Raw genomic sequence first — 25612 nt, forward strand, 5'->3', positions numbered from 1 at the left:
GGGGGTGCTTACAAGAACCAGTAGAGAAGCTGCCTCCGGAAGTGCAGCCCCAAGGACGCGTTGGAGATGTGGAGCACCAGGTGGTGGTGGTGGTGGTGATGGTGATGGTGGTGATGGTGATGGTGGTGGTGGTGATGATGGTGGTGGTGGTGGTGGTGATGGTGGTGGTGGTGGTGGTGGTGATGGTGGTGGTGATGGTGGTGGTGATGATAAATGATGGTAACGATATAGTAAAGGAAAACCTCTCACTGTTCTCACCATCGGTAGGAATGTAAATGAGTACAGCCATTAAGGAAAATTGTGCAGATATTTATTTAAGAGAAAACCCGGAATAAAAACCCTGTGATCCTTCAGTGTCACAACTGGGCGTGTACCCAAAGGAACTGAAGCCAGTTTATGTTGTGCACACAGTTACACTTGGTGTTCACTGCGGCACTGCTTACACCAAGGTAGGCGGCCGCTGAAGTGAAAAGGGAAGCGGGAAAGGTGTTGTGTACCTGTAACAGAATACTGTGTCCATGAAAACCATAGGATTCTGTCAGTTCTGGTAGCATGGAGGACACTATGGCAGCTGGGCTACGATGACAGGAAGACAGGGCTCCTGTTTCCTCACTTCTATGCAAAAGGTAAACGTTGATCTCATAGGAAGGAGAGGGTAAAGTAGCAGATCACTAGAGTCTGAGAATCGGGTAGGGCAGGGGAGGGTGGAGAGGGGGTTAATAGGAATAGGGCTGCAGTTGGATAGGAGGGGTAACTCGCAATGCTCTGGGACCCACCTCCTCCTCAGTGCCTCAAGAGAGACTTGCTCATTCATAGGACTTGTTCCTGGGACAGGAATCTTGATGATCCCTTTAGAATACGCTCCTTTTTGATTGAGTTATTAATACAGTACCAACCCCATGCCCGAGATACTCTCGAAGCTCAAGGTTTACAAAGGCAGGGCTGGAAATCCTGGCTGTGGTTAAGGGTACACTACCTTCCCTATGCTCACCCTGGTCCACAACCACAAGCCTCCCCAAAGCCATAGGAACATAATAAACACTGCAGTCACAGAGAGAACCGGGGAATGAGTCCAAACCCATGCTCTGCAGACTCAAGAACACACCACATCCATCCAGGGACTAGCGCCTTGCACGGGTCTAGCAGATTGCAAGCTCCCAGAATGGTTTTACTTTTCTGAATTAAGCCAAAGTAGACAACAACAGTGCAAAAGTCAAGCTCTGCCGATACTGGAAACTGGTACACAGCTTTGACACCATGGCAATGGAACAGAGTGACATGTTTCTCTCTGCTTTCCCAGATCCCGGTTATCTTCCTAGCATGGAATCTGGCAGGGAAGAGTCTGGCCGTGTTCCTAGCTTTGATGACCATCTGTCATAGGGATATCTCGTCATTGCCTACACTAACCTGAAAACCAAGTATTTGAAGTTTGGGGCAGCTGCCCAAGCTCACCGCAGCACCTGTGTGTGCACGTGTGCCTAAATGCTTTCTGATTCTAAACTTCCGTCGGTGTCTGTGTTAGGGAGCAGAGGGAGGTTAAGGGGGTCCATTCTCACCCAGGCAAAGAGGAATGGATGGGGAGGGAGTACAGGCTAGACAGGAAATGATAAGAACAAGAGTCTCCCGGAAACTATGGCAACCAGATCCAGGAGCTAATGCACACTGAACCATCATCCCTGTAAACAGCCTTTTCTTCTTGCCTCCACGTCACGCCAAAGGAGAAGACACTATGCTACACCTCAAGACCAGAGGGTCAAACTCTTGAAAAATAGTTAGAAACAGTGCAGCATTTCTAGATAACTCTAAGGCCATTAAGTAAGTAATACATTCGTTCACAAAGAAGTTGAAAGGATTTTATAGTTAATCCTTAGCTTTCCATTGATGTGGGATTCCCCTCTGTATGTTGTGAATATGTTTTATTGCTATTGGTTGAAAAAAGAAGCTGCTTTAGGCCAATGGCTTAACAGAGTAAAGCCAGGCAGGAAATCAGAACAGAGATGCAGAGAGAGAGCAGGCGGAGTCAGAGAAATGACATGTAGCTGCTGAAGGAAAAAGACGCAAGCCACTAAAGGGAACCTTACCAGTAGACCACGAGCCTCATGGTAAAATATAAAATAATAAAAATGGGTTAATTTAAGATGTAAGAGTGAGTTAATAAGAAACCCGAGCTAATAGGCTGAGCAGTGTTTTAATTAATACACTTTCTGTGTAGTTATTTCGGGTCTGGGCAGCCGGGAAATGAAAGAGAAACCTCATCTACATTCTGTGGCGTTTCATTAACTCTGATTAGTTTAAAAGGACTGGTGGCTATGCATAGCTTTCTGAGTAAAAATAATAGATGCAGGATAAAAAGGGAGAACGCCTCCTTCTCATGTCTGTCGTCTATTCCTCTTGTTCTTGGTTCTCTCTCTCTCTCTCTCTCTCTCTCACACACACACACACACTCTCTCTCACTCTCTCTCTCTCACACACACACACACACACACACACACACACACACAAACACACAGTGAGCTTTTCAGACCTAAGTTTCTCATGCTTTAGCCTCCCAAATGCTGGGATTATGGGTTGTTACCACCACACCCTGATTTTTGTTTTCTTCCTTAACCGCTTTTGAAGTCTCCCTGCAATTTCTCGCTCTCACAAAACGCTTCCAGAAGAACCTCACACCAAAGTCTACGATGACACTTGGGTAAAATTTGGGGGTTAGGAATGGGACGATGTCAGAAAATAAAGAGGATATAATCCTGTCTTGGAACACTTTCATCCCAGGCATATCCTTATCTGTTTATGTGCACCTCCTTAGCCCTGCCAGGAAGAGGTTAGCATCGCCAAGGCCTCTGCTTGCTTCTCTGGCTTCCAGAGAGCCCATCTTCATCCTCTGGCTCATTGGCTGTCTCCTCACATCTGTCTCAATGCCACCACATGACTTCTTATCTGACCACGTCTCAGAGAATCTCCCTGTGGACAACACTTCTGATGCTTCCTTATCTATCCCTGGCCGTCCCTTGTGTAGGGCCATGTATGACAGACATGACCATTTGCCAGGCAGAGAGATGATTCTCTGGAGGCATCTTACCTGGCTTGTCTTTGGTCTCCCGTGCCTCTAGCTCCCTCTGTTGCTTTAACTTCCCTTTTATGCAAGGCTCAACCATGTAGCAGATAAACTCAGGGATGGTCACAGTCTCGGCAGTGAGAACGGTTCCTTGCTTGTATGATTCAAAGCAAGCTGTTCCTTGGAGCCATGGTGGACTTGGAAACGGATGTAGACAAACCATGGTAATAGGCCTTTCCAATGGTTTTCACCTTGCTGCCTAGGTTTTATAGCATTGGGGAACTGATTTAACCTCAGTTAGTATTTCACTATCTGTCTTTTTCATAAAAGGATTTAGCTGAGCATGGTGGTACAAGCCTGAAATCCCAGCACATAAGAGGTAGAGGCTAACCTGGTCTACACAACAAGATCCAAGCCAACTAGGGCTATACAGTCAGACCCTGTTTTAAATAAATAGACAAATAAATAGAAGAATTCGTTGGGAAATATATCTATCTTTGGTGGGTCTAGTGCCAGATGGACACTCTGTGGCCAATACTCTCCCGCCATCACCAGTTCTTGAAACATTTAGACACTTAGGTCAATATTACCTGGATTGTAGTTAGGCAGCTTGGAGACGCCAGGCCACGTATCCTCTGTAGGGACCCCCAGGACCTATACAGAGTCAGAGAAAGCAGAAAGGTCAGGAGAAGCCAGATGGATGGAACCAGACACAGAGACACAAAAGACAGAGCAGGAGGAATAAAAACTTCAGCGACGTCAAATGGAACCAGCTGATGTCCTGATGTCCGGGGGAGGGGGGGGGAGAATTTTTGGTAGTCTCAACATTCTTTTTTTTTTTTTAGAGTTTTTTCTTTTCTTTTTTTTTAAATATTTATTTATTATGTATACAATATGCTGTCTGTCTGTATGCCTGCAGGCCAGAAGAGGGCACCAGACCCCATTACAGATGGTTGTGAGCCACCATGTGGTTGCTGGGAATTGAACTCAGGACCTTTGGAAGAGCAGGCAATGCTCTTAACCTCTGAGCCATCTCTCCAGCCCCTAGTCTCAACATTCTTGAGCTTATCATGCAAAGCGCCCTGTCCCCACAGAGACCTGAGCGTGTCTCACTACCTCCCTCTGTGTGATCGCCAAGGGTCAAGGATGTGAAGCTGCAGGAGTAACTGCCCACGCCTCCCCGTAAAGTCCTAGGAACTGATGGGCAGGGGAGGCTGCTGGTCTGGATTGGGCCTCGGCGGGAATGTTCAGATGTTTCTGGGGGTGCTCAAATTAAACATGGTTCCAATCACTCTCTTTTAGGCGGTGCAATGTTGGCTAAAAATGACTCTGCTCCAACCTTTGCCTTTTCTACTAAATTCATCTCATTTTCTTGTTTCTCTATGTCCAGCAGCTTAGAATACAACGTGGTTTTCCACTGGTACATTATAATACTAACATCGTGTGAAAAAGAGCTGGCTTATAGTTTTAAGAAATTGTGTGTGCCTTTGTGTGTCAAGATGTGTATGGAGGGCAGAGAACAACTCCGCGGAGCTGGGTCTCTCCTTCACCTTTATGCAGGTTCCGAGCATCAGATTCAGATCTTCAGGCTTGTGTAGCAAGCCTTTACACACGGAGCCATCTTGCTGGTCCTGACCTACGCTTTAGACATCCAAATTAAAGTTCTTGTTTTTAGTGGAGATGAAGCATTGACAATGGAGGTCTTCTGGAGACTGAAGCCAAGCAGAATTCGGATGGTGCGGTGACCACAGTCCTCTGTAGACACCATCTTACCATTTTCTGAAGATGGCCATAAATCCCGTAGCCGGTGTGTGGGAATCTGGGCAGCATGGCTTTTGTGACAAGCTGGTGATGGCCTAGTAGTTTTCTTTGCATTGCTTGGTGCGTCTCTTTGCAGTATGTCTCAATGCTAAGTTTCTGTGAAGCACGGGGTACAGACACTGGCCCAGGTTTCCCGACAGGAAGCTCACTGCCCAGCTGAATAGAATTAATGAGGAATGCAGGACCTTCAACCCACGGGTGTGGTGACTCGGGCCCTGGTGGAGAGGCAAGCACGTGGGCTCTATTGGGCTTGCATCACACAAAAGATGCTAACTTGCAGCTCTCCTTTCCGTGGTATGTTTTGAAAAGTCGTGCCACCCAGTAAAAGCGCCTGGCTTTGATCCATTCTCCAGACAAAGTGACTGAGAGGATTACAGGCTTTTCCTATCAACCAGCCCAAGCCTGAGGGGACACCAAGGAGCCTGGATTCCATTTTGGAAAACCAACTAGACTAATGCTCCTTTTGTGGAGTGAAGCCCAGGGGAGGCGCGGCTCATTCTTCTCCCTCAGCCTTCTGTCGTCTGTATTTGTACAGATGCGTGTGTAGACAGAGTGGGTGTGACTCACGGGCGCCCATTCATCTTCTGCTGGTTGGCAAAGCACAGTGGAGAGGAACGAAGCCAGGGAGGAGGAAGCAACACCGGAAATGAACAGCGGCCACATCCATATTTGCCGGAAGGTGAAAGTTGCCGGACTTCTTGGTTAGTTTGGATTATGTTTAACTGAGGCCAGATGGATACCAAATTTTCTGGAAATTTTTATGCCAAAACCTTATTAAACTGAGATGCTAGAAGCTTAAGCAAAAATTCAATTATTTATTTAGTAAAAATTCATTTAGTAAGATACAACTTTAGAAACTCCGTAATTGGTTTGATTTTCTAACTTATTTCATAGGAAATGAAAGCAAAAGTAGATGGACAAGACTACAAGAAAACAAACAGCTTCTAGGAAAAGCAACAGAAATGAAGAAACAAGCTACAGAGTGGTAGAAAACATTAGCCAACTGTACATTTGGCTAGGGGTTGATGTCTAATATGTCCACGGAACTCAAAGAACTTAATAGCAAGTAAAAAAAATCACCTTATTCAAAAAATGGGCAAAGAACTCCAGTAGACATTTCTCAAAGGAACACACAGGAATGGCTCAAAGGCATGAGAAAAATGTTCTGCATTCCTAATCGTTAGAGAAGGGCAAGTTAGGACAACCGTAACTATGGTTAGGACCATGAAACTATCACTGAGTCTGTTGCAATGAGAGAGAGAGAGAGAGAGAGAGAGAGAGAGAGAGAGAGAGAGAGAGAGGAGGTAAGGGCTCGGGATGATTCAGCTAACTGAATGCGCAAGACCCTACACGGCTTATACGACACAAAGGTGACCTTGGCTCTTTGTTGGTGAGACTGTCAGTGTGTACAACCATGGTGGAAATTGGCAGAAACTCCCCAAAAAGCTGCTATCTAATCCAACCTGCTGCATGTGTGTGTGTGTGTGTGGGGAAGAGAAATTAGCATGTCAAAGAGACGGCTTGCATTTACTGCTGCAGGAGCAAAGCACGTATACACCACGGGATACCTTACAAAGTATCTTCATGACAACAAAGGCTTGTATGTAAGGTGATGCATGTGTTAATTGGCTTGGTTCGGCCATTCTATGACGTGTATGCACAAAGCTTCCTATCGGTGCTGAGGAGTGGCTCAGTGGTAGAGAATTCGCCTAGTATTTGGGAAGCCTTGTTGACCCACATCTGAACCCTGCAACCAACATCAAAGAAGCTGAGAAGGATTTTCCACAGGCTTTCCTCTGATCACGATACACCTGTTGTGGCACCCACCGACGCACACACAAATGGATACAAACACAGTAAATAAATAAATAAATAAATAAAAGCGATAGTTTAGAAAGTAAAATACTCGATCCTTTCACATCTGTTCTGTCCCCACACCCTCGAAAGATTTCCTTCCTGCCCAAATACACACTCATTACAGCTGTGTTTTGCACAAGGGAACCAAACTGAGATGTGATTATTACTGTTGTAGCATTTATCATTGATTACGTACAGCTCTGAGGGAAAAGGAAACTTCCACTGCTGGAGAGGTAGTTCTGTTATAACGCAGCAAAGTTGGGCCGTGGAGAAGACTCCGCAAGTAAAGGAGCTGGCTTCCCAAGTTTGATGGCTTGAGTTTGGTCCCTGGGAACCTACCTGGTAGGAAGAGAACTGGCTCCTTCAAGCTGTCCTCTGACCTCACCCTCACACACACAGACACACAGACACACACACACACACACACACACACACACACCACAACCAAGTCACCGGGGATAGCACTTTTGTCTAGTTTTCCTCGGAATGCAGAACTGTAGATACAATAGGAGAGCTGCTTGAATTAAGTGAATCGGGCTACAGCACATTGTAAGCCACGCAGAGCTGTCTTCCTGGGACGGGGCCAAAGCCAACAGTGAGCTATGCAGCTATGCAGACTCTAGAAGTAACTAACTAAAGGGGAAAGCCCAATGTACAGAGAACGCTATGATTTAAAAGTATAGAAACTGGGGCTAGGGACAGAGCTCCGTGGTTAAGAGAGCTTGCTGCTCTTCCAGAGGACCCGGGTTCAGTTCCCAGCACCAACACTAGGAAATTCACAACTATGTCTAGCTCTGGGGCATCTAACACTGTCTTCTGGCCTCCACGGGCACTCATGTGCACATATCTGCGCGCGCGCGTGCGCAAACACACACACACACACACACACACACACGACAAATCTTTTTAAAAATGATAGGAGAGCCTGGTGGTGGTGGCGCACGCCTTTAATCCCAGCACTGGGGAGGCAGAAGCAGGTGGATCTCTGTGAGTTTGAGGCCAGCCTGGTCTACAGAGTGAATTCTAGGACAAAGAGAAACCTTTTATCAAAAAACCAAAACAACAACAACAGCAACAATATTTAATAATGATGGTGATGGTGACATAGGCTACAATATTCTCTTTGACTTTTGTCTGCAGGACCCATAGCTTCCCAGAGTCAGAGCACAGAGCCCACTGTGAGACTCAGAGAGTTTGCATGGACATATTCTTCATTATACACAAAGTTAGAGCTATGTTCAGAATGTATAGTTCTGACTCCAGGCCAGTTTTTTTTATATGCTCACTTGATTTAAATTTGTAATAAGTTGTCATGAATGTCAAATAAAGTCTCTGGATTACTTTAGTATGCTGATGATGAAGACAGGCATGGATAGGTTTTCTGGGCAGGATATGCTGGGCTGATTCATTAAGACACTTGTTTTGCCACAGTGCTCGTTTCTTGGTGCCTTATGTCCAACGCACAGCATCTTCCATAGTTATGTTGCAGAAATACCCTTCACGTGCCAGCGGTGGTCACCGAGGACCAACAGCTAGAGTGCCAGGGAAACATCTAGTACACACTTTCTCTGATTTCTGAGTGCTGTGCTAAATCCAGAGAATTGCAAAGCGATTGTTTTTGAAGCGTGTGATTGTTTAATGGCGCCAAATGCTTTTTAAAACTCAATTTATATACAGTTCTCCAAACAGCAATAGCACCTATGGATATACTTAAATTCTTTTCAAATAGGATATTTTTCAAACATTCTAACAGCGCGCCTCAGTTCAGCATTATATTAGCTATATTCATATACAGGTTTATATTAGCTATCTTCATATACATCCTTTTACTGAGTACTCAGTTTACGTGGTTCACATATGTTTCACTGAGGTGTCATTCATCACTCTGTTCTGACTACAAAACACATTTTTTATATTCCCTTTTTTCCTGTCCCTTGTTGCTTGTTCTCTTAGTCACCAAAGAATATTTTTATATGGTTAATGTCCAATAAATATTACATATCTAGGTAAAAAAAAACCCTTCGTATGTGTAAAGGGCCATTGCAGGGTGAAGACTAGTGATACTACTTGGTTCTCTCTTGGTTATGGACAAGGAGGAACAGCACTGAAGACAGAGAAAGAGAGAGAGAAGGAAGGAGAGAGAGAGAGAGAGAGAGAAGGAGGGAGGAAGGGAGAGAGGGGAGAGAGAGAAAGAGAGAGATAGGGAGGGAGAGAGAGAGAGAACAACCCATAAGAGTCAACTCTTCTCCTCCACCATGTGGGTCCCAGGGATTGAACTCAGGCCTCCAGCCTTGTCAACAGGGGCCTTTACCCACTGAGCCATCTCTCCAGTCCTACAAATATTTACAAAACAGTGCTCTGGTTTTGCTAAACATTTCATCTTAATAAGTCCCATAACAGGGTTACAAAATCATATGATTAACCTCATCTTATAGATGAGAAAACTAAAACTTAAGAGGTACTTTTGAGCTTTGTCCACATCCATGTCTAATAAGTGGCAAGAAAAACCATGAATTAATCACCTCCAGCTGAGATGATGTTATAGTATCCAATAGTATGATTCAAAGTAACCATGAATTAATCACCTCCAGCTGAGATAATGTTATAGTATCCAATAGTATGATTCAAAGTAACCATGAATTAATCACCGCCAGCTGAGATGATGATATAGTATCCAATAGTATGATTCAAAGTAACGTTTATCTCTCTTCCTAAGAAAAAGTCTTTTGGCTGCGTGGTAGTGACACACACTTTTAATCCCAGCACTTTGAAGGCAGAGGCAGGTGGACTTCTGTGAGTTCAAGGCCAGCCTGGACTATGGAACAAGTTCCAGGACAAGCAAGGCTACACAGAGAAACCCTGTCTCAAAACAAAACAAAACAAAACTACAACACAAAAGAAAGAAAGAAAGAAAGAAAGAAAGAAAGAAAGAAAGAGAGGGAGGGAGGGAGGGAGGGAGGGAGGGAGGGAGGAAGGAAGGAAGGAAGGAAGGAAGAAAGAAAGGAAGGACAAAAGAATGAGAGGAAGAAAGAGAAAGAAAAAAGTCCTTGGCTTGAAAACAACCTGTTTGTTTGTGAATAAATGTTTCCTATTTTGTCCTAGGTTTCCCAAAATATCCTCCAGGTGGCCAAAATAAAGTTTAATATTAGTGATTAACTTATTTACAATGTCTTTGTGCCTCATGGTACATTTTTATCTTCATCAGGAGACAAGGAGCTGGAGCGAGCTTCACAACTGATAAAAACCCTAGTGTAAAGTACTTTGATGCGTATACAACATGAATGAACCTTGAAAACATAGTACGTGAAATAAGCCAGACCCAGAAAGACTGTCGCTATCTAAGTCCAGTGGTGTAAGGTGTGTGCTATTTCACAAATTCATAGAGACAGAAAGCAGACAAGAGATTCTCAGGGGCCGAGTTGGGTAGGCTAGACAGGACTGTGCTTATGGCTGCAAAGCTTTTGTTTGGGATGATTCAAAAGTGCTGGGAATGATCGCAGAGATGCTGGCCCCACAGCGCCACAGGGCTGACTGTAGTGAACGGTAACATTTAATGGCTAAAACAGTAACATTTCCCATCTCCTTTTATTTTCATTGTTCCAGAGTGCTTATTGGGTGCTATGTGATTGTCTTAAAATTCCATTTATTATGTGCGTTGTGGTTGTGTGTGGAAGTCAGAGGACAATTTGTGGGAGTTCTCTCTTCCATGGTGTTGGGAGATGGAGCTGTGGTTCTCAGGTTTGGCAACAACCGCCCTTACCCAGGGAGTCATCCTATAGTCTGAGGTGAAGTCTGCACTGTGTACAGTTAATATCAGGATACATTTATCTGTCTTCTCAAACAATGATCATTTCTTTTCTTGCTGTTAGTCTACATTGTTTTTTTCCCTTTTTTTAATATTTATTTATTTATTACGTATATAATATTCTGTCTGCATGTATGCCTGCAGTCCAGAAGAGGGCACCAGACCTCATTACAGATGGTTGTGAGCCACCATGTGGTTGCTGGGAATTGAACTCAGGACCTTTGAAAGAGCAGGCAATGCTCTTAACCACTGAGCCATCTCTCCAGCCCCTGCATTGTTTTTTTCAAGACGGGGTTTCTCTGTGTAGGTCTGGCTATCCTTAAACTCGCTCTGTACACCAGGTTGGTCCTGAACTCAGAGATTTGCCAGCCTTTGCCTCCCACGTGCTGGTATTAAAGGCGTGCGCCACCCCTGCTTGGCTAACATTGGTCATTCATTTCTTTGTGATTAAAAAAAGTTAGTAGCCTTTCTTGTCTTTAAAAAAATATACAGAACACTATGGTTACCTACAATCTATTTGGCATTGATGGCCAAACTTAATGCATCAAATCTATTTGTAACTTGGTACAAATTGACCAACCTGGCAAGTTTTAGGTATACTTTACCAAAATAGGAAAAATCATAAAAAAGAGGGGATAAATATACAGTATGACTATATCACTGACTACAGAGCAAAGAAAAGCAAAGCACATCAGAGTGCAAATAGAGAAAATAATAAAGAAATAAATGGAAGCATACACATATGCACACATACATTCATACACATACATGCACACACATTCATACAGACATGCACGCATGCACACATTCATACACGCATGCACACACATTCATACAGATGTGAGCACACACATTTATACACACATGCACACATACATTCATACACATACATTCATACACATACATTTATACAATTCATACAGACATGCATGTTTGCACACATTTGTACACATGTGCACACACATTCATACAGATATACATGCTTGCACACATTTATACACGCATTCACATGCATTCATACAGACATGCACGCATGCACACATTTATACACATACATTCATACAGACATGCGAGTACACACACATTTATATGCACATGCACACACATTCATAGACATGCATGCACACATTTATACACACATTCATACAGACACGCGGGTACACACACATTCATAGCAACATATGCACACACATATGCACACCCTACACACACCCATGCTCACACACACATTCATACAGATATGTGCACACACCATGGTCTTTAGCATTTTAGGCATCATGCTCTTGGGCATGGGCATGACAAATTCTATACTTCCCTTACCTAACATGGGAAGTGCGTTTTATGAGGTTCTAGAAAAATTCGGTGTCCTGTCTCCTGTTGGTAAAGATTCAGTCCAAATCTGTAGTAGAATTAAAGTGAAGGCTGGCAGAGCCGGGACAGAAAAGGCTGCTGAGAACTGAGAAAATACTACTAATAACAGGAAGCAGGAGACCCAAATGTCTTCAGTGGAGCAGCTTATAGGCTGGCGTGGGACGGCAGGGAATTCCCCAGGCAACCATCCTGAAGCAGCTCGATTCTGTCGCAAACAAGTCTCTGCTTCCTTAAGTGCAGCTCAGCGTCCAGAGCAGATGGGTTCTTTCAGTCGTCTCTAAGGCAAATCTGACTCCAAGTTTGTAATGGAGGTATTTCTTTTTTTTCTTATAAGGAATTTTTGTCTTACCTCCCAGATCTTCTCCAGCTGCTCCAGAATGTTGGAAACCCCAGGAAACAGAGGTTGACCCTGGAACATTTCAATAAAGATGCAGCCGGCGCCCCTAGCAAAGGAAGCGAGATATTTATAAGGAGCCTGCTCACATAAAACCTAACATCTACAACGTCTCCTTCTGAGAAATGCTTGGGATACTCTTAAATAGGGGCCACGTGTTACTAAAAACCCAGAGCCAGGAAAGTTTCTAAATGAGGAGAGTAAAAGCAGATATTTAGCTAGTAACACTCAGAAGCAGGTTCCAGTTACAAACCTTAAGTCACCCAAGCTGACTGACTCCCTGTTCTGTGGGGTGGGAAAGCCCCAAATCCCCAATTTAAACCATTAAACCTAAGATGCTATCAGCATAAGATGCTGTGTATGTGCCATTAAGAGAGAAAAGCGTGTTGCTTCATAACTACATACAATTATTCGGTGTCAATTAAAACCTTCAAAATGTTTGAAGGGTGCACACCTATACTCCTAGTCTTTGGGAGGCACTATCAGGAGGAGAAAACATTGCAACCCTTACTCGCTCTCTCTTTCACACACACACACACACACACACACACACACTTTGCAAATCCTATTACGACGTGGTCAAACTTTATTTCCTCCTTACTGGAAGAGTACTTATAAATTTAATTAAGCATAGATTACTTTCTAAGATATCATGCTTGTACATGTAAAAGTGTGGAACATTAAACCAAATCAATCGGTCTAGGCACTTTTAAAACTTCTACAGAGTCAGAATTTGACTCAGATTCTCTGGTGAGCTAACCCATGGCTTCGCCCTCTATATTAAGAGGCTGATGATGCAGCAAGTCTTAAAATAAGCCATAAAGGAACCAGGAGTTGTCACTGCTGGGCTCCTAAGTGGCTCTGCAATTATACAGACGGCTTGCTTTTGACTCCTGCTAGAAGAATGTTGTTAAGCATGTCTGATTCGCTCTCTCAACCATTTGGCTCCTAGGGGTTTACAATGAAGCAGACCTTCCTCTTTGTAGGTTTCCTTCACTAGCTAATTCATTCTGCAAGTTTTTATTTTTTAAAGATTTTTTTTATGTGTATGTCTGAGTACCTGCATGGATGTATGTCCACCAAATATGTGTCTGGTGCCTATGGAGGCAAGAAATCGCGCATCAGATCCCCTGGAACTGAAGTTATACACTGTCGTAAGTTTCCATGTAGATCTGGGGATGGAACCCAAGTCCCCTGAAAGAGCGCTATGCACTCTTAACCTCCGAGTCATCTCTCCAGTTCCTCCCTTATTTATTCTGCCATTCTTGTGTGCCATAACAAGGAAGACTTTTTTTATTCTTTTATTATGCAGTGTTCTGCCTGAATACCAGAAGAGGGCCCCAGATCTCACTACAGATGGTTGTGAGCCACCATGTGGTTCCTGGGAATTGAACTCAGGACCTCTGGAAGAGCAGCCAGTGCTCTTAACCTCTGAGCCATCTCTCCAGCCCAATAAGGGAGACATTTTAAGTAAAACATTTTTCTATAAATGATCATAGTATTAAATATGGATTATAAGGTTCATTTGAGTTAGTCTTAAGTATTATCCATACACAAGTTTTCATGTTTTCTGTAGACTCTAGACACACTCTCTTTAATTTGCTTTTTAATGATCATGTAGGGGAAAGCATATTTCTCGACAACTAAATCTAAAACTCATTCTTGTGTTTTTTTCTGAGGATAGGAGATGGTTAAGAGACAAATTGTAATGAAACTGTATCTGATGGTACATAGACTAAAGCTACTTTTATGGCTCGTTACTTTGTTTGGGTTTATTACACTGGATCATTCTTAGGATTTTGTAGGTATGTGGATTAGACTGAGCTTGGCAGCTCTTTCTCCACCCCTCCAGAAATAAGTTATTTTATTCTAATTGAAAAAAAAATCAGAATAAATTTTCTAAATCAGTTTTTGCTTATATGGAGAAATTTTAAATGGGATCAAATATTTTGATCAAACAAGTGAAGGCTGTGTCTGGTAAAGAACACCTTTGAGTGGGCTTTTAGAATTGCTGTCATTTTAAAGTTTCTTATTATTTATGTTTAAATATCTATGTTTTAGGGGGCGTGGCTCAGCACTAGGGAGACTGAGACTGGAGGATTGCTGTGTGTTCAAGTCCAGCCACAGCTATATAATACATTCCAGGCTAGCCTAGAGTACAGAGTGAGACTTTGTCTCAAATTTAAAAAAAGAAAAGAAAAGAAATATTGATTTATATTCTTTTTGTTTCTTGTCTCCTGAGACAGCAGATGTAAAAGAACAGCACACAGAGGGGAATACACATCACGGAGGCCTGTAGCTAAAACCATTGCTAGTATTGGTCCAGTAGGGGATGAGGCAAGGGGAGCAAAGCTGGCTAATATCACCAAACAGCCCTCACGTGCCTGCCCTTAACAGGACACCAGTGTCAAACTCCCCCTCACCCTAAGACTCCGGGGACACCGAGGAGAAGGAGGCGGAAAGAATGTCAGAGCTGGAGGACAGGGAAGAACATTTCACGCCTCCTGGACGTGAAATAGCGGTTGCTCTCAGAGAGGATGAGAGGGTGGGGAGGACATGTTGGGGGCTTCTGGGGGAGTGAGAGTTGAAAAAAAACCACAAACACAAACAAAAACCACTCTCAACCCCCACCCCAAATCCACCACCACCATAACAAAATAACCCAATACAGTTATTTCTAGGTGTAAACCTAAAGTTCATCTCTTTTTTTTCATCCCCCTAAGAAAGCTTTCATTGCCAGAAACAAAATGTCTCTTTTTCATGGTATCTAGGAGCCAAACCTGGGCGTCTCAAATGTTAAGTAAGCACTGGATCACTGAACCACACTCCCCTCATTACCCGTGCTGCTTTTTATACTTGTGGCTGTAGGAAGCCAAGAAAGAAGTCTTTCTGTTAGACAGTTTCATGGTATCTGTTATCATTTACATAGGGATAACGTACAAAGTTGTATAAAGTGCACTTTGGCAAGACCTAGAACATCCGGGCCATTGTATAAGTACTGCAAAATAGCACAGGGTCTTCGTGTTAAAGACATAAAATGCTGGCCTTTAATTGAAATTCTCCATTTGCAAGTTAAGGCAGCTTGTAACCTTTATCTAACAAATCAAGAATCTAAGGCTACTCATACACATATATAGTACATATACAGTTACATGCATAAGTATGCAATATGTTATACACATGTGTGTTTTTATACACGCTTTACAAACGTAAGACAAACAAAATCCCGAGCAATTATGTTTCGGCACCTGGATGATCCATTAAGTACCATCCATACTCGAATAAATATTTAATTATTTTATCTAATGCTTCTTTAAAACAAAGAGGCCAGCGCGCTTAAATACATCCATGAGTATTGCACTTAGTGAGTTTGAGTTAAAAGTTTTAAAGATGAAAGGCATTTTTAGGTATAATAGTTGTTCTGAAAACAACCCAAGTCCATTGTCCTGTTATGCAATTTGTTTTTCATAATCATGTTAACTTTCGTTTGCTTCTTAAGCTTAAGATCACAAGTCTTAAAAACCTGGCAGTGATGACATTTATCCCAGCACTTGGAAGGCAGAATCAAGACAGATCTCTGAGTTCAAGTCTAGCCTGGTCTACAGAGTGAGTTCCAGGATAGCTAAGGCTACACAGAGAAACTCTGTCTCAAAAAGCCAAACAAAACAAACAAACAAAAAAAAAACGAAACGGAAAGAAAGAAAGAAAGAAAGAAAGAAAGAAAGAAAGAAACCAAAACAGAATGGGTCTTGAAACTATTAGCAATTTTGCCCACCCCAGATTTTCTCCACATCCAGGTCTGGCTAAGGAGCCAGCTCCTACTGCCTTTGATTCTTTGGTTTTGTTTTTGGTCGTTATTTTTGTGACTCTCCTTACCCCTGTTCTTTGTATCTAGAGGTTTTCAGTCTATGGGGATTCTGGGGGCTGGAGTGGAGGGGGGAGGTGGCAGCCCCTGTGATTGAGGTGGCATCCGGAAACCAAGAGCAGGTGACCTTAAACAGTGATTCCTCCTAGAAGAGCAAGTTGGCAGCTGTCAGCTTGTGGCTCCCAATGTGGTCCTTTAGTCAAGCTAGAACAAACAGCTCCAATGTTTTCTGCATTTTCTGGCTATCTTCCGAATCTTTTTCTCTCTATTCCAAGCGTGAATGAATTCCTTCCAGAAGAGATTCCTCAGATTCCTTAGGCAGTCCCCTGGGGGAAGAAAACCATCTTCGGAGTTTTTTAGTTTCTCAGAGATGCAAGGGGCATAGCGTATAAAAATTCTGTTGGAAGAAATGAGTCCGTACTTCATCTTCTACTGTTGAAGTTAACTTGGAGCGACATGATGTGTGGCAATCACACGGAATTTCCAGTTACTTTCCTTGGGCCGCATCTTGTATTCGAAAGTCTGCGGCAAGGAACCTGACAGTGGAGAATGAGGGAGTGATTGGCTTCCTGTAATTGGAAAGCCAGCAGCCACCTGAAGTCTGTACCAAAGAGAGGCCCTTGTGGTTCAAAATCAAGCCATCTTGAAAACTCCGTGTGCTAGGAGCCGTAGAGGTTGCTCAATGGTTAGAGCGCTGGCTGCTGTTACAGAGGACCCAAGTTCTATTCCTAGAACAAACACTGGCAGCTCATCATCCGTCCAAGATCCTCTTCAGGTCTCCATGGATATGCACATACGTCATACACAAATAAAAGCAAATCTTAATAAAACCCTCAGGGTAGCCTACTAGGAAAAACCTCAAAAATATGCTAAATGAAAGAAGCCAGACACGGAAGGGCAAGGATTGTATGACCCCAGCGCCAGTTAGGTGAAGCACTTTGAAGAGCCAGCTTCATAGACGTGCAGATAACAGAACGGTGATTCCCAGGGTCTGATGGGAAAGTCGGTGGGAATTTACAGTGTCGTGGGTACAGTTTCAATGTGAGGCTCATGAAAGGTTCTAGAGATGGACAGAGATGGTAGCCACACAAGGCAAATGTGTGGATGCCGCTGAATTGTTATTTAAAATGGCTAAACACTGTTTTATGTTACATACATTTTTAATATAGTTCTGCCCTCAAAAGCAAGCAAACAAATTGCCCCATAAAGTTTGTAACTTTCTCCCTAACGAGGACCTTTCCAGGCCTAAAAAGACAGGGAAAAAGGCAAACAGGAGAAAGTGTTGGGAGACGAGAGAACACTGGCTAAGAACAGCAACACCAGCGCTCCCCAGTGGCTGCCTGTCCTCTGCTCCCTACAAAGACTCAGTTCAACTCTGGAGGGCTGCACGGGCACCTAGCAGGATCGAATCCCCCTCCGATCCAGTTTCTTCCTCTCTGATCAACCCTTTTCTTATCACCCAGAAAGGGAGACCGTGAGAGGAAGAGGAGCGCATGTAAACAAATCTCTGTGTTTTCATCAATGACTTGAAAGTGAACAAGCAGTTCACTAGCCAAACCTGCCATCCTATTTCTGTGTTTCTGCTAGGATTCAGGCATGATGCTGGCCTGCCCTGTCAGCGGGCAGGATGCACCCAGGCCAGCCCAGGGTCCTAGTCTGCATGCAGGTGCAAATGGTACCTCTAAGAGACAAGCTCTGCCTACTCCCTCTTCTTCCTTTCCGCTATTTCTCTGAGGAGGCATCTCTCTCTCTCTCTCTCTCTCTCTCTCTCTCTCTCTCTCTCTCTCTCTCTCTGCCATTCTCTCGTTCTCTCTTCCTTTCTCCATTCCCTTTCCCTCAATAAACTCCACACTCAAGCTGTCTGTATGGCCTATTTGTCACCCGCCGGGGTTTGGTCCCACTGGCCGCAAAGGTCTCTCTCCCACGGTCCTCACCCACCATGTGCTGAAATCCCAACATTTGACGCCCTGATGGCCAGGCTTTCCAAAGGGCGGGCGCCCTAAGGCAAGCGGGGACCCACAACCCACTTTCCAATTCCCTGTCTGCTGTGATACTCCGCACAATACCAGCTACGACTGGATTGGTAAAATCCCCTCCTCCCAGCTAAGGACAGGTCGGATCCCTTAACTGCCATCAGTGCTAAGGGCAACCACATCACCACCACCGTTTTGTGTGAGGTTAAGACAGGGAGGAAGGAGCTGCAGACTTGTGAGGTTCTAGCCCTAGACAAAGGTTAGCCCCAATGGCCAGAGTAGTTACCATTAGCTATGGCTTTTAAAAATTACCCTTAGGCTGGCTCTGCTGCATGTGGAATGTTTGCATGATGGTATACCTTGACAGGGCCTGCTGAGGTGCACATTTCACGAAGGGACCCCACCTACGGCAGCTCTGTTCTCTCCCCACCTGCAACAAATCTGCTTTCTCGTTCGCTGGCAACTTCGTTTCTCCGCTTCTTTCTTTGCTCCCAAGACCTGCGAATGTCTGTTTACTCTCTTTCTTTAAACGCCCTGCCTGCTTGTTACAGAGTGTGAGTCGGAGATGAAAAAGCCAGATTCCTCTCGCTCTCTTTTCATTTAACTTTATGTGTGACTATAAGCTAGCTTTAACTCTCTGTGTGTGTGTATACAACTTAAATTCAACGGTGTGTGTGTCCGTGTGCTTACTGTTTAGACAAAAACGTTATAAGCAGTCCTAATGAGCCCTGTTCACTGTATCTCCTTCTAGACTAAGGAAGCAATAAGTCTCAAATACTCTAAATTGGTATATACTTTCAAATTTGAGGTTATAGAGATCTATTTCAGATTAATAAAAGCTACCCTAGAGGTTCCCTGCGAGCTGTTCTTCACTATTGTCAGCTTTTACTATTTAGCTTCTATTGCAAAATTTTTTTCTTCTTTGTCCGTTGCATGTTTAAATCTCACCCGTTAAAACGAGTTACAGACAAGCTGGAGGACTCTGGGTAAAACGTTCCTCCACTCCTCCACCACCTCTCAGCTTAGATCCAACTCTTCAGGTAGATCCCACAGTGCTGGCATTAAAGGCGTGTGCCACCACTACCCGGCTTTGTCTTTGCTTTCTAAAACTCTGATTTCAGAGCTGGGTATAGAATGCTGGTAGACTGTTTGCACGTACAAGGCGTGCAGGTTTCGAGTCCCAGCACCACCACAAGAAAAATAATTGAAACTAAGCAAAACAAAACATTTCCAAAGATTACAGGCCCATTGCTTTAGTAGACTGTTCCTAAAGTTGGGCTTATTTGATACTTCCTCCTGGTCGGAGTTGGGTAGACTTTCCTCTTCCTGAAATACCACATAAGTGACATTGGGTTCTCAGTATATCTTAGCAGGAAGCACAAGTCAGTCTTTCCATTATTCATCAGAGTCCCTTTAATTGCTGCTGTTAATGTGTGGCCTGCCAGGTTTCTAGGCCTTATAAAGTTACTGCAAGCTCTTTATAATTGACGTGTGATCTGTGAAGCTGTGCTTTGTGTCGTGGAAATGTCTCTCTCCCTCAGCGAACATCTCTTTCCCTTTGAGTTAAACAGCAGTGAACCTTGTTTCAACCGAGTGCTATTGTATTGGTTGGGAGACGGTGGTTTGCTACTGTATTGGTTTTTTGTTTGTTTGTTTCTTCTGTCTTTAGTTGGACTTCTACTGTGGGGGTGGGACGGGATGGGGGGGACTTCTCTTCCCAGCTGTCCTCAGTATAGAATCGTTACTCGCTAGGCTATAATTAATTTCCCTCATAATTTACTTTGATGTTAAAAGTGTTCCAGATTTGAGCAGAGGAAATGTCGTCAGACTACTCCCCGGGTCCTTTGGAAATGCCTCCATTTATTTTGTGTCATCTTGTAAGAAAACATTTTGATTCAAGTTCCCTTTTATCCTCCCCTGCTCCTACCTTAAAACCAGATCATTCCTCTAAAAGCCAAAGTTCTTTATTATTATTATTATGTATTCCAATGTTCTTTTGTAGTAGGGAGTGATATAAAGAATTTAAGATCTAGATGGTAGACCAACACTTAGGTAAGATACATCGATAAATTACACAAATAAATAAATAAACAAACAGGGGGTCAGTTTTTAAAAAGTTGCTTTGGAGAGCTGGAAAGATGGCTTTTGCAGAGGATTTAGGGGTGTTTCCCAGCACCCAGGAAGGCCCCAAACTCGCTGAGTTGCTGGAGCTGACCTTGAACTCCAGCCCCTCCCCCTGTTCCTCCCTCCCTAGAGCTGGGCTCACAGGACTACCACCTGTGCTGGGGGTTGAAGGTTCTGTCTGTGCTAAGCCAGTTCTCTACCATCTGAACTGCATTTCCCACCCTTAACAAACGCCTTAAAGGAAAACATTCCCAGGTTGCACTCCAGAAGAATCCAGTGTGTGTGTGTGTGTGTGTGTGTTACTCCTTTGAGGTAGTGATTGTGAGAACTGGGCTTTCATTCAAATCCGTTGCCTATGGTGCAGTAGGAGTTAGGTATGGTGTCTCTGAATGTATTTGTCTCTGTAGCCCACTTAGAAAAATGTGATTTTAAAAAAGGTGTTTTGAATAGCCATGCACTGATGGCACACACCTTTAATCCCGGCCCTCAGGAGCATAGACAGGTGGATCTCAGTGAGTTTGAGGTCAGCCTGGTCTACAGAGTGAGCTCCAGGACAGGGTTATGCCAGCAAACCCTTGTTATTTCCATAGCTTTATAACACATTCTCAAGCTCGCGTAGCAAGCACCGTGCCCACTAAGCCTTCTCCCTGGCCTCTGTAGAGTCTCTTGAAGGCTGAGACTCGTCCCCCAAACTATGAATTCTTGTTATAAAGCTATGGAAATTAATACTACAATCTGAGGATGGATAAATTTGACCTCAGTGCGACAGAGTAGAGAACTTAGAAACAGACCAGGCGTTTATGGAAGCTTGATATAGATTTGATAGGTCACAGGACTTGTACAAGGTTAAGCCAGTGACAGAGAGGGTAGGGCTTGTGAGTTTCCAACCCTAGCTGAGCATCCAGTTGATGGATGCTGGGGTAAGGAAAGCCAGTCTTCTTTAAGGTGTGGCCCTAGAGTTGACCTAGTCCAGGGGATAGCACCACACCATGTATATAGGCAGCGTGAACTAGGCATGGTGAGCTATTAAAAGAGTAAATGAGATAAGGAGGGAAGTTGGGAAAGTGAGTCTGAGTGGTGGTAAGGGAGCTGGGGATGTGAACATAATTAAAACATACTGTGTGCAACAAAGATGTCTCCAGACATTACCAAATGTCCCCTGGGGCATAGTATTGTCCCAATTGAGTTGAGAATCGCCTATCTACCTATATATGTTACACACACACACACACACACACATCTCATTGTTTCAAATAGTTTATAATAAAACCAAGTTTAAGATGGATGCCCGTGAAACACAAGCAGAAAGGCATCGTTAAGAGCAGAGTGCACCTGTCCCTGCTGCAGGCCTTTGAAGTCGGACCTGCAGAGCAGTGTGGGAGACAACCCCAGAGAAGTTGAGTAGCTGATGACAGCCTTAGAAATGGAGCCCAGTATCAGAATTCCATACCTAGGTACACTGGGGTCGGGGGATGTCTCCACCTTTTGAAAATTCTTTGGGAAATCTAAAAGTTTAACTCTGCTTAAAAATCACCTGCTTAATTTAAAATAATCTATTACTGACGTGCACTTGAGATACAGGACCCTGAGGATCCGGGCTGGAGCTGACCTGAAAGCCTTCTCTCCTGAGGACTAGCTTTCCCACTTCCAGAAGGTGCTGGGTGAGATTTCAAGGGAAGGAAGCAACTGGCAGTCAGTCCCAGCCAGCTGTGTTGCTCGTGAGCCGTAACAGTGACCAGCAGGGCAAGCCATCCCTAAGGGTGCGATAGCGGTGTGCATTTCCCGGCAGTAACCAGCAGCTCTCTGATTGGACTTAAGGCCTGCCTATTAGGAAGGGAACTCATGCCTGGCACTGGAAACCTAGGCAAGGATCAAGGCTAGAGAGGCCGTGGGTCTTAGAGGAGAGACTGCTCTCCTTGTCTTAGCAAAGCAGCATAGTTCTTAACTGCATCCTAAGGACTTATCCCCAGATCCACAAACAACTGCAGCTTCCCTTTGCAAAACACAGACCATTACAGAGAACCACAGCTGCAAAACTGCAGAGAACAGCTGGCCAGGGGTGCTAGACCCGGTGGATACATCTACAACACAACCCCTACACCTAAAGCCCAGGACACATGGAGGAAGAGGGAGCAGAAAGGTTGTAAGAGCCAGAGGACCAGGGATTCTGCTGGGAGACTGTCTCCTAGAAACGACAGGGAAGGTATACCCCCAACACTTCAGTAACAGGGTTGCTGAAACAAAGCGTGACTGAGGATAACACCAACAGAATGCCAACACTGAACGGGCAGATCTCACGGGACCCCATTCCTACAAAGAACTAAGCTAAAGTATCCTGGGAGCTGGAAAACTAACCCTCCCCTGGGATGAGCTCCCTAATTGGTTACCCAATACCAATTGAGTGGTGAGCCCTGAAATCATACACATAGCCAGCAACACTGAATAAACTCAGAAGCTAGTGTTTATGTATTTAGGGTATATATCTCTGTCTGTCTGCCTGCCGATCTATCCGCATGTTCTTATGCGTGTTAAAGGAAGAGAGGTCATGCGTTTGTGAGGAAAGATACAAGAGAGAGCTTGGAATGAAAGGGAATGGGAGTGAAGTAATTATCTTTAATAAATGTTGAAAAATATTCCGTTACCAGAATAAAAAGAAAAATGCTGTCTGTCACGTTCAAGCCAAATAACATCTGGATTTTAAAAATAACATTCTGAAGAAGAACAACACTATTATTGATTTTTTAAAAATAGAACCCATGTTTATACAAGTCCTGTTTTCTAAGGCCTTGGGAAAGGTCCCTATATTTTATTACGGTTGAGAAGTTGGTTAGACCTGTGAAGTCGTTACCATCTAACTGTATTCCCTCATGACTGGGAAAGCTCTAGAAGCAAGTGCAAAATAGTGGGGGTGGGTGGGAGCTGGCAGATAGCTGGGTGGGTGAAGGAGCCTGTTGCTAAGCTAGACGGGTGCAGTTTGAGTCCCCAGAACCCGTACAGTAGAGCACTATTACAGCGTTGTACACCAACCCCCCGATATATAAGAAAAATATAAGACCCACGTAACGTGTCATTTTTGCTCTTGGACGACAAGGGTCCGAGAACACCTGCTCACCACTGCCCCGAGGAATCTTCAAGCCTCCAGTTCTCAGGCTCAAATTATGGTCACATTCAGCCCGCGATGGGGGTTATTTTAATATTAGTTTTATTATGTGTGTGCCTGTGTCTGTCTGTCTGACTACTTGTCTGCTTACTTACCTGTCTGCCTGTCTATAGCTTGAGGATGTATGTTTGTCTGTTTCTCTGATAACAGGTAGTTAAAGGAGGGGAAAGGCAAAGAAATTGGGGAAAGCTAAGGGGAGGGGTGTGATGAAGAGAGACCTGGGGAAAGAGGATGCCTTGGGCAAGTCTTTCTTTTTTTTTTAACTATATAATCCATAGAATGCAAAAATCAGGTGAGACATATTACAAAGCACCTCATGTTTCCGTGTTTCAAAATGGAACACAGATGGTAAGGCAACCATCACTGATGGGTATCTTTTTTTTTTTTTTTTTTTTTTTTTTTTGGCACTAGCTCTTACCATATGTCCAGCTCCGAGGAGTACTCGGTGGCTCCCAGCAAGGCATCAGGTGGCCGGTACCAGAGCGTCACCACTTCTGAAGAGTACGTCTGGCTAGGAATGGACTTGGCTCGAGCAAGACCTGTCCAGAGAGGATAGAGATAGCGCTTGTTACCCTGGTCTTTTGGGGAGGCACGGTGGCACGCTGCACGGGGAGAATACACAGCAGAGTAGACAACACGAAAGATAACGTGTCGGTGGTGGGTGCTCTCACCAGAAGCTGTCAACTGTCCCGAGGTTTGCGTGTACGGCAGCAAAAAGAGTTCTTAATTTTGACCTTTGGTGTAGTGAGGTGAGGCGGCCAAATGTGGTCAGGTGACTAAGTTCTTGCTTACTTGGTATGGGCAGAGGTGATGTTGAACTTCCAGGTCAAGCCCTTAGTGGATGGGTGGTAGATTCAGATTCCCTCTGAGCTGTGTTGAGCTGTAGGTGATAACTACACTGAAGTAGGCACTTGGGCTATATCTGAAGGACCGTGAGCCACTTGACAAGTGAAGATTGGGAAAAGACACTCTGGGGTTGCCATGACAGCTCTGACTGCCGTGCTGAGGGATGGTTTTTTCTAGAACACCCTTTCATTGCACTGTGGGTCTCTACAGTAGCAGCGAAATAACTTGTAATTCCTATACTTGGGAGACAGCACCAGGAGGGTGGCTGCCAGTTCAAGGCCAGCCTGGTCTACACAGTGGGTTCTAGGTCAACCAGGGCTGCATGGAGAGACCCTGTCTCAAAAAATTTTTACTGAACAGTTAGTACCATACTAGGAATATGACGATAAGCAAAAACAGACTCTTAACTACTTTCTTGTAAAGGAGAATAAAATCTAAAATCACATATATATGTGTATGTGTTTATGCATTCTGTATCACGTATCTGTGAATAAATGGAAAGACGCCCTTATAGAGGAAATCTGCATCCTTTGCTAGGAATATTGTCAAGGTGTTGTTGACATTTAAGGGTGAAGAAACAAATATCATTTCTATTTCTGCAGGAGTCCATGCTACATTCTAGGATCAACTTCTCTATTCTGCCATCCTGGGATAGCCGTGATCTATTCTGATATAGTTGTCATTAACCACTTAGATATGGGGATATCTCCTAAGTACAGTCTATTCTACAGGCGCCACTATCTCAAAAGTGACCTATTTGAGGCATCTGGCTAGATGTCTTGATGAAATTCTAGAAAACTTCCACACTCTCCCTCCCTCTTGCCTCACATTTCCTGGATGTCAATCTGACATCCAACAGGGCATCGTGTTTTGGGGCTCTAGATTTTAAAGGCCAAGCCTAGCCAATGCTTCAAGTAAATACAGACAAAAGACTCATTGTTCATAGACCAGAAGGAGACCTGAGGGCGACTCACCAAAATCAGCCAATTTGAGCTCTCCCAGGTGACTGATGAGCAGGTTCTGAGGTTTCAGGTCCCTGTGAAGAACGTGCTGGTGGTGGATGTATGCCAGGCCCCGCAGAAGCTGGAACATGAAAAGCTGGAAGAGATGAACACCATCCCTCAGGACACGGGAACGGCAGTGTGCTGATTTCATCTCTAAGTCAAAAACGGCCCTCTAAAAGAATATAGTGAACATGTCTCTTGAGAGATGAGAGAGAGAGAGAGAGAGAGACAAAGAGACAGAGAGGCAGAGAAACCATTCAGAAAGAGGAGGAAGGGTCAAGGGAACCAAATAGACTACATCCCAAACAAAGGGATTCTGGCTTTTCCCAACATCTTG

At 44.1% G+C, this 25612-nt stretch overlaps 1 protein-coding gene across 1 annotated transcript in view; it reads right to left on the reverse strand.

Moving 5' to 3' along the window:
* Positions 1 to 25612, reverse strand: part of Cdk15 (cyclin dependent kinase 15) — a 70575-nt gene that overhangs the window by 30870 nt on the left and 14093 nt on the right. Inside the window, exons 7-10 of the mRNA XM_050159395.1 lie at positions 25246 to 25369; positions 23844 to 23964; positions 12259 to 12352; positions 3646 to 3709 (exon numbers count right to left, since the gene is read on the reverse strand). Of these exons, the coding sequence (XP_050015352.1) occupies positions 3646 to 3709; positions 12259 to 12352; positions 23844 to 23964; positions 25246 to 25369 (403 nt within the window). The remainder of the gene's footprint in view (positions 1 to 3645; positions 3710 to 12258; positions 12353 to 23843; positions 23965 to 25245; positions 25370 to 25612) is intronic.

Source organism: Alexandromys fortis, unplaced genomic scaffold (assembly GCF_014885135.2).
Source record: "Alexandromys fortis isolate MF-2015 unplaced genomic scaffold, M_Fortis_MF-2015_v1.1 scaffold_65, whole genome shotgun sequence".
NCBI classification, from domain to species: Eukaryota; Metazoa; Chordata; class Mammalia; order Rodentia; family Cricetidae; genus Alexandromys; species Alexandromys fortis.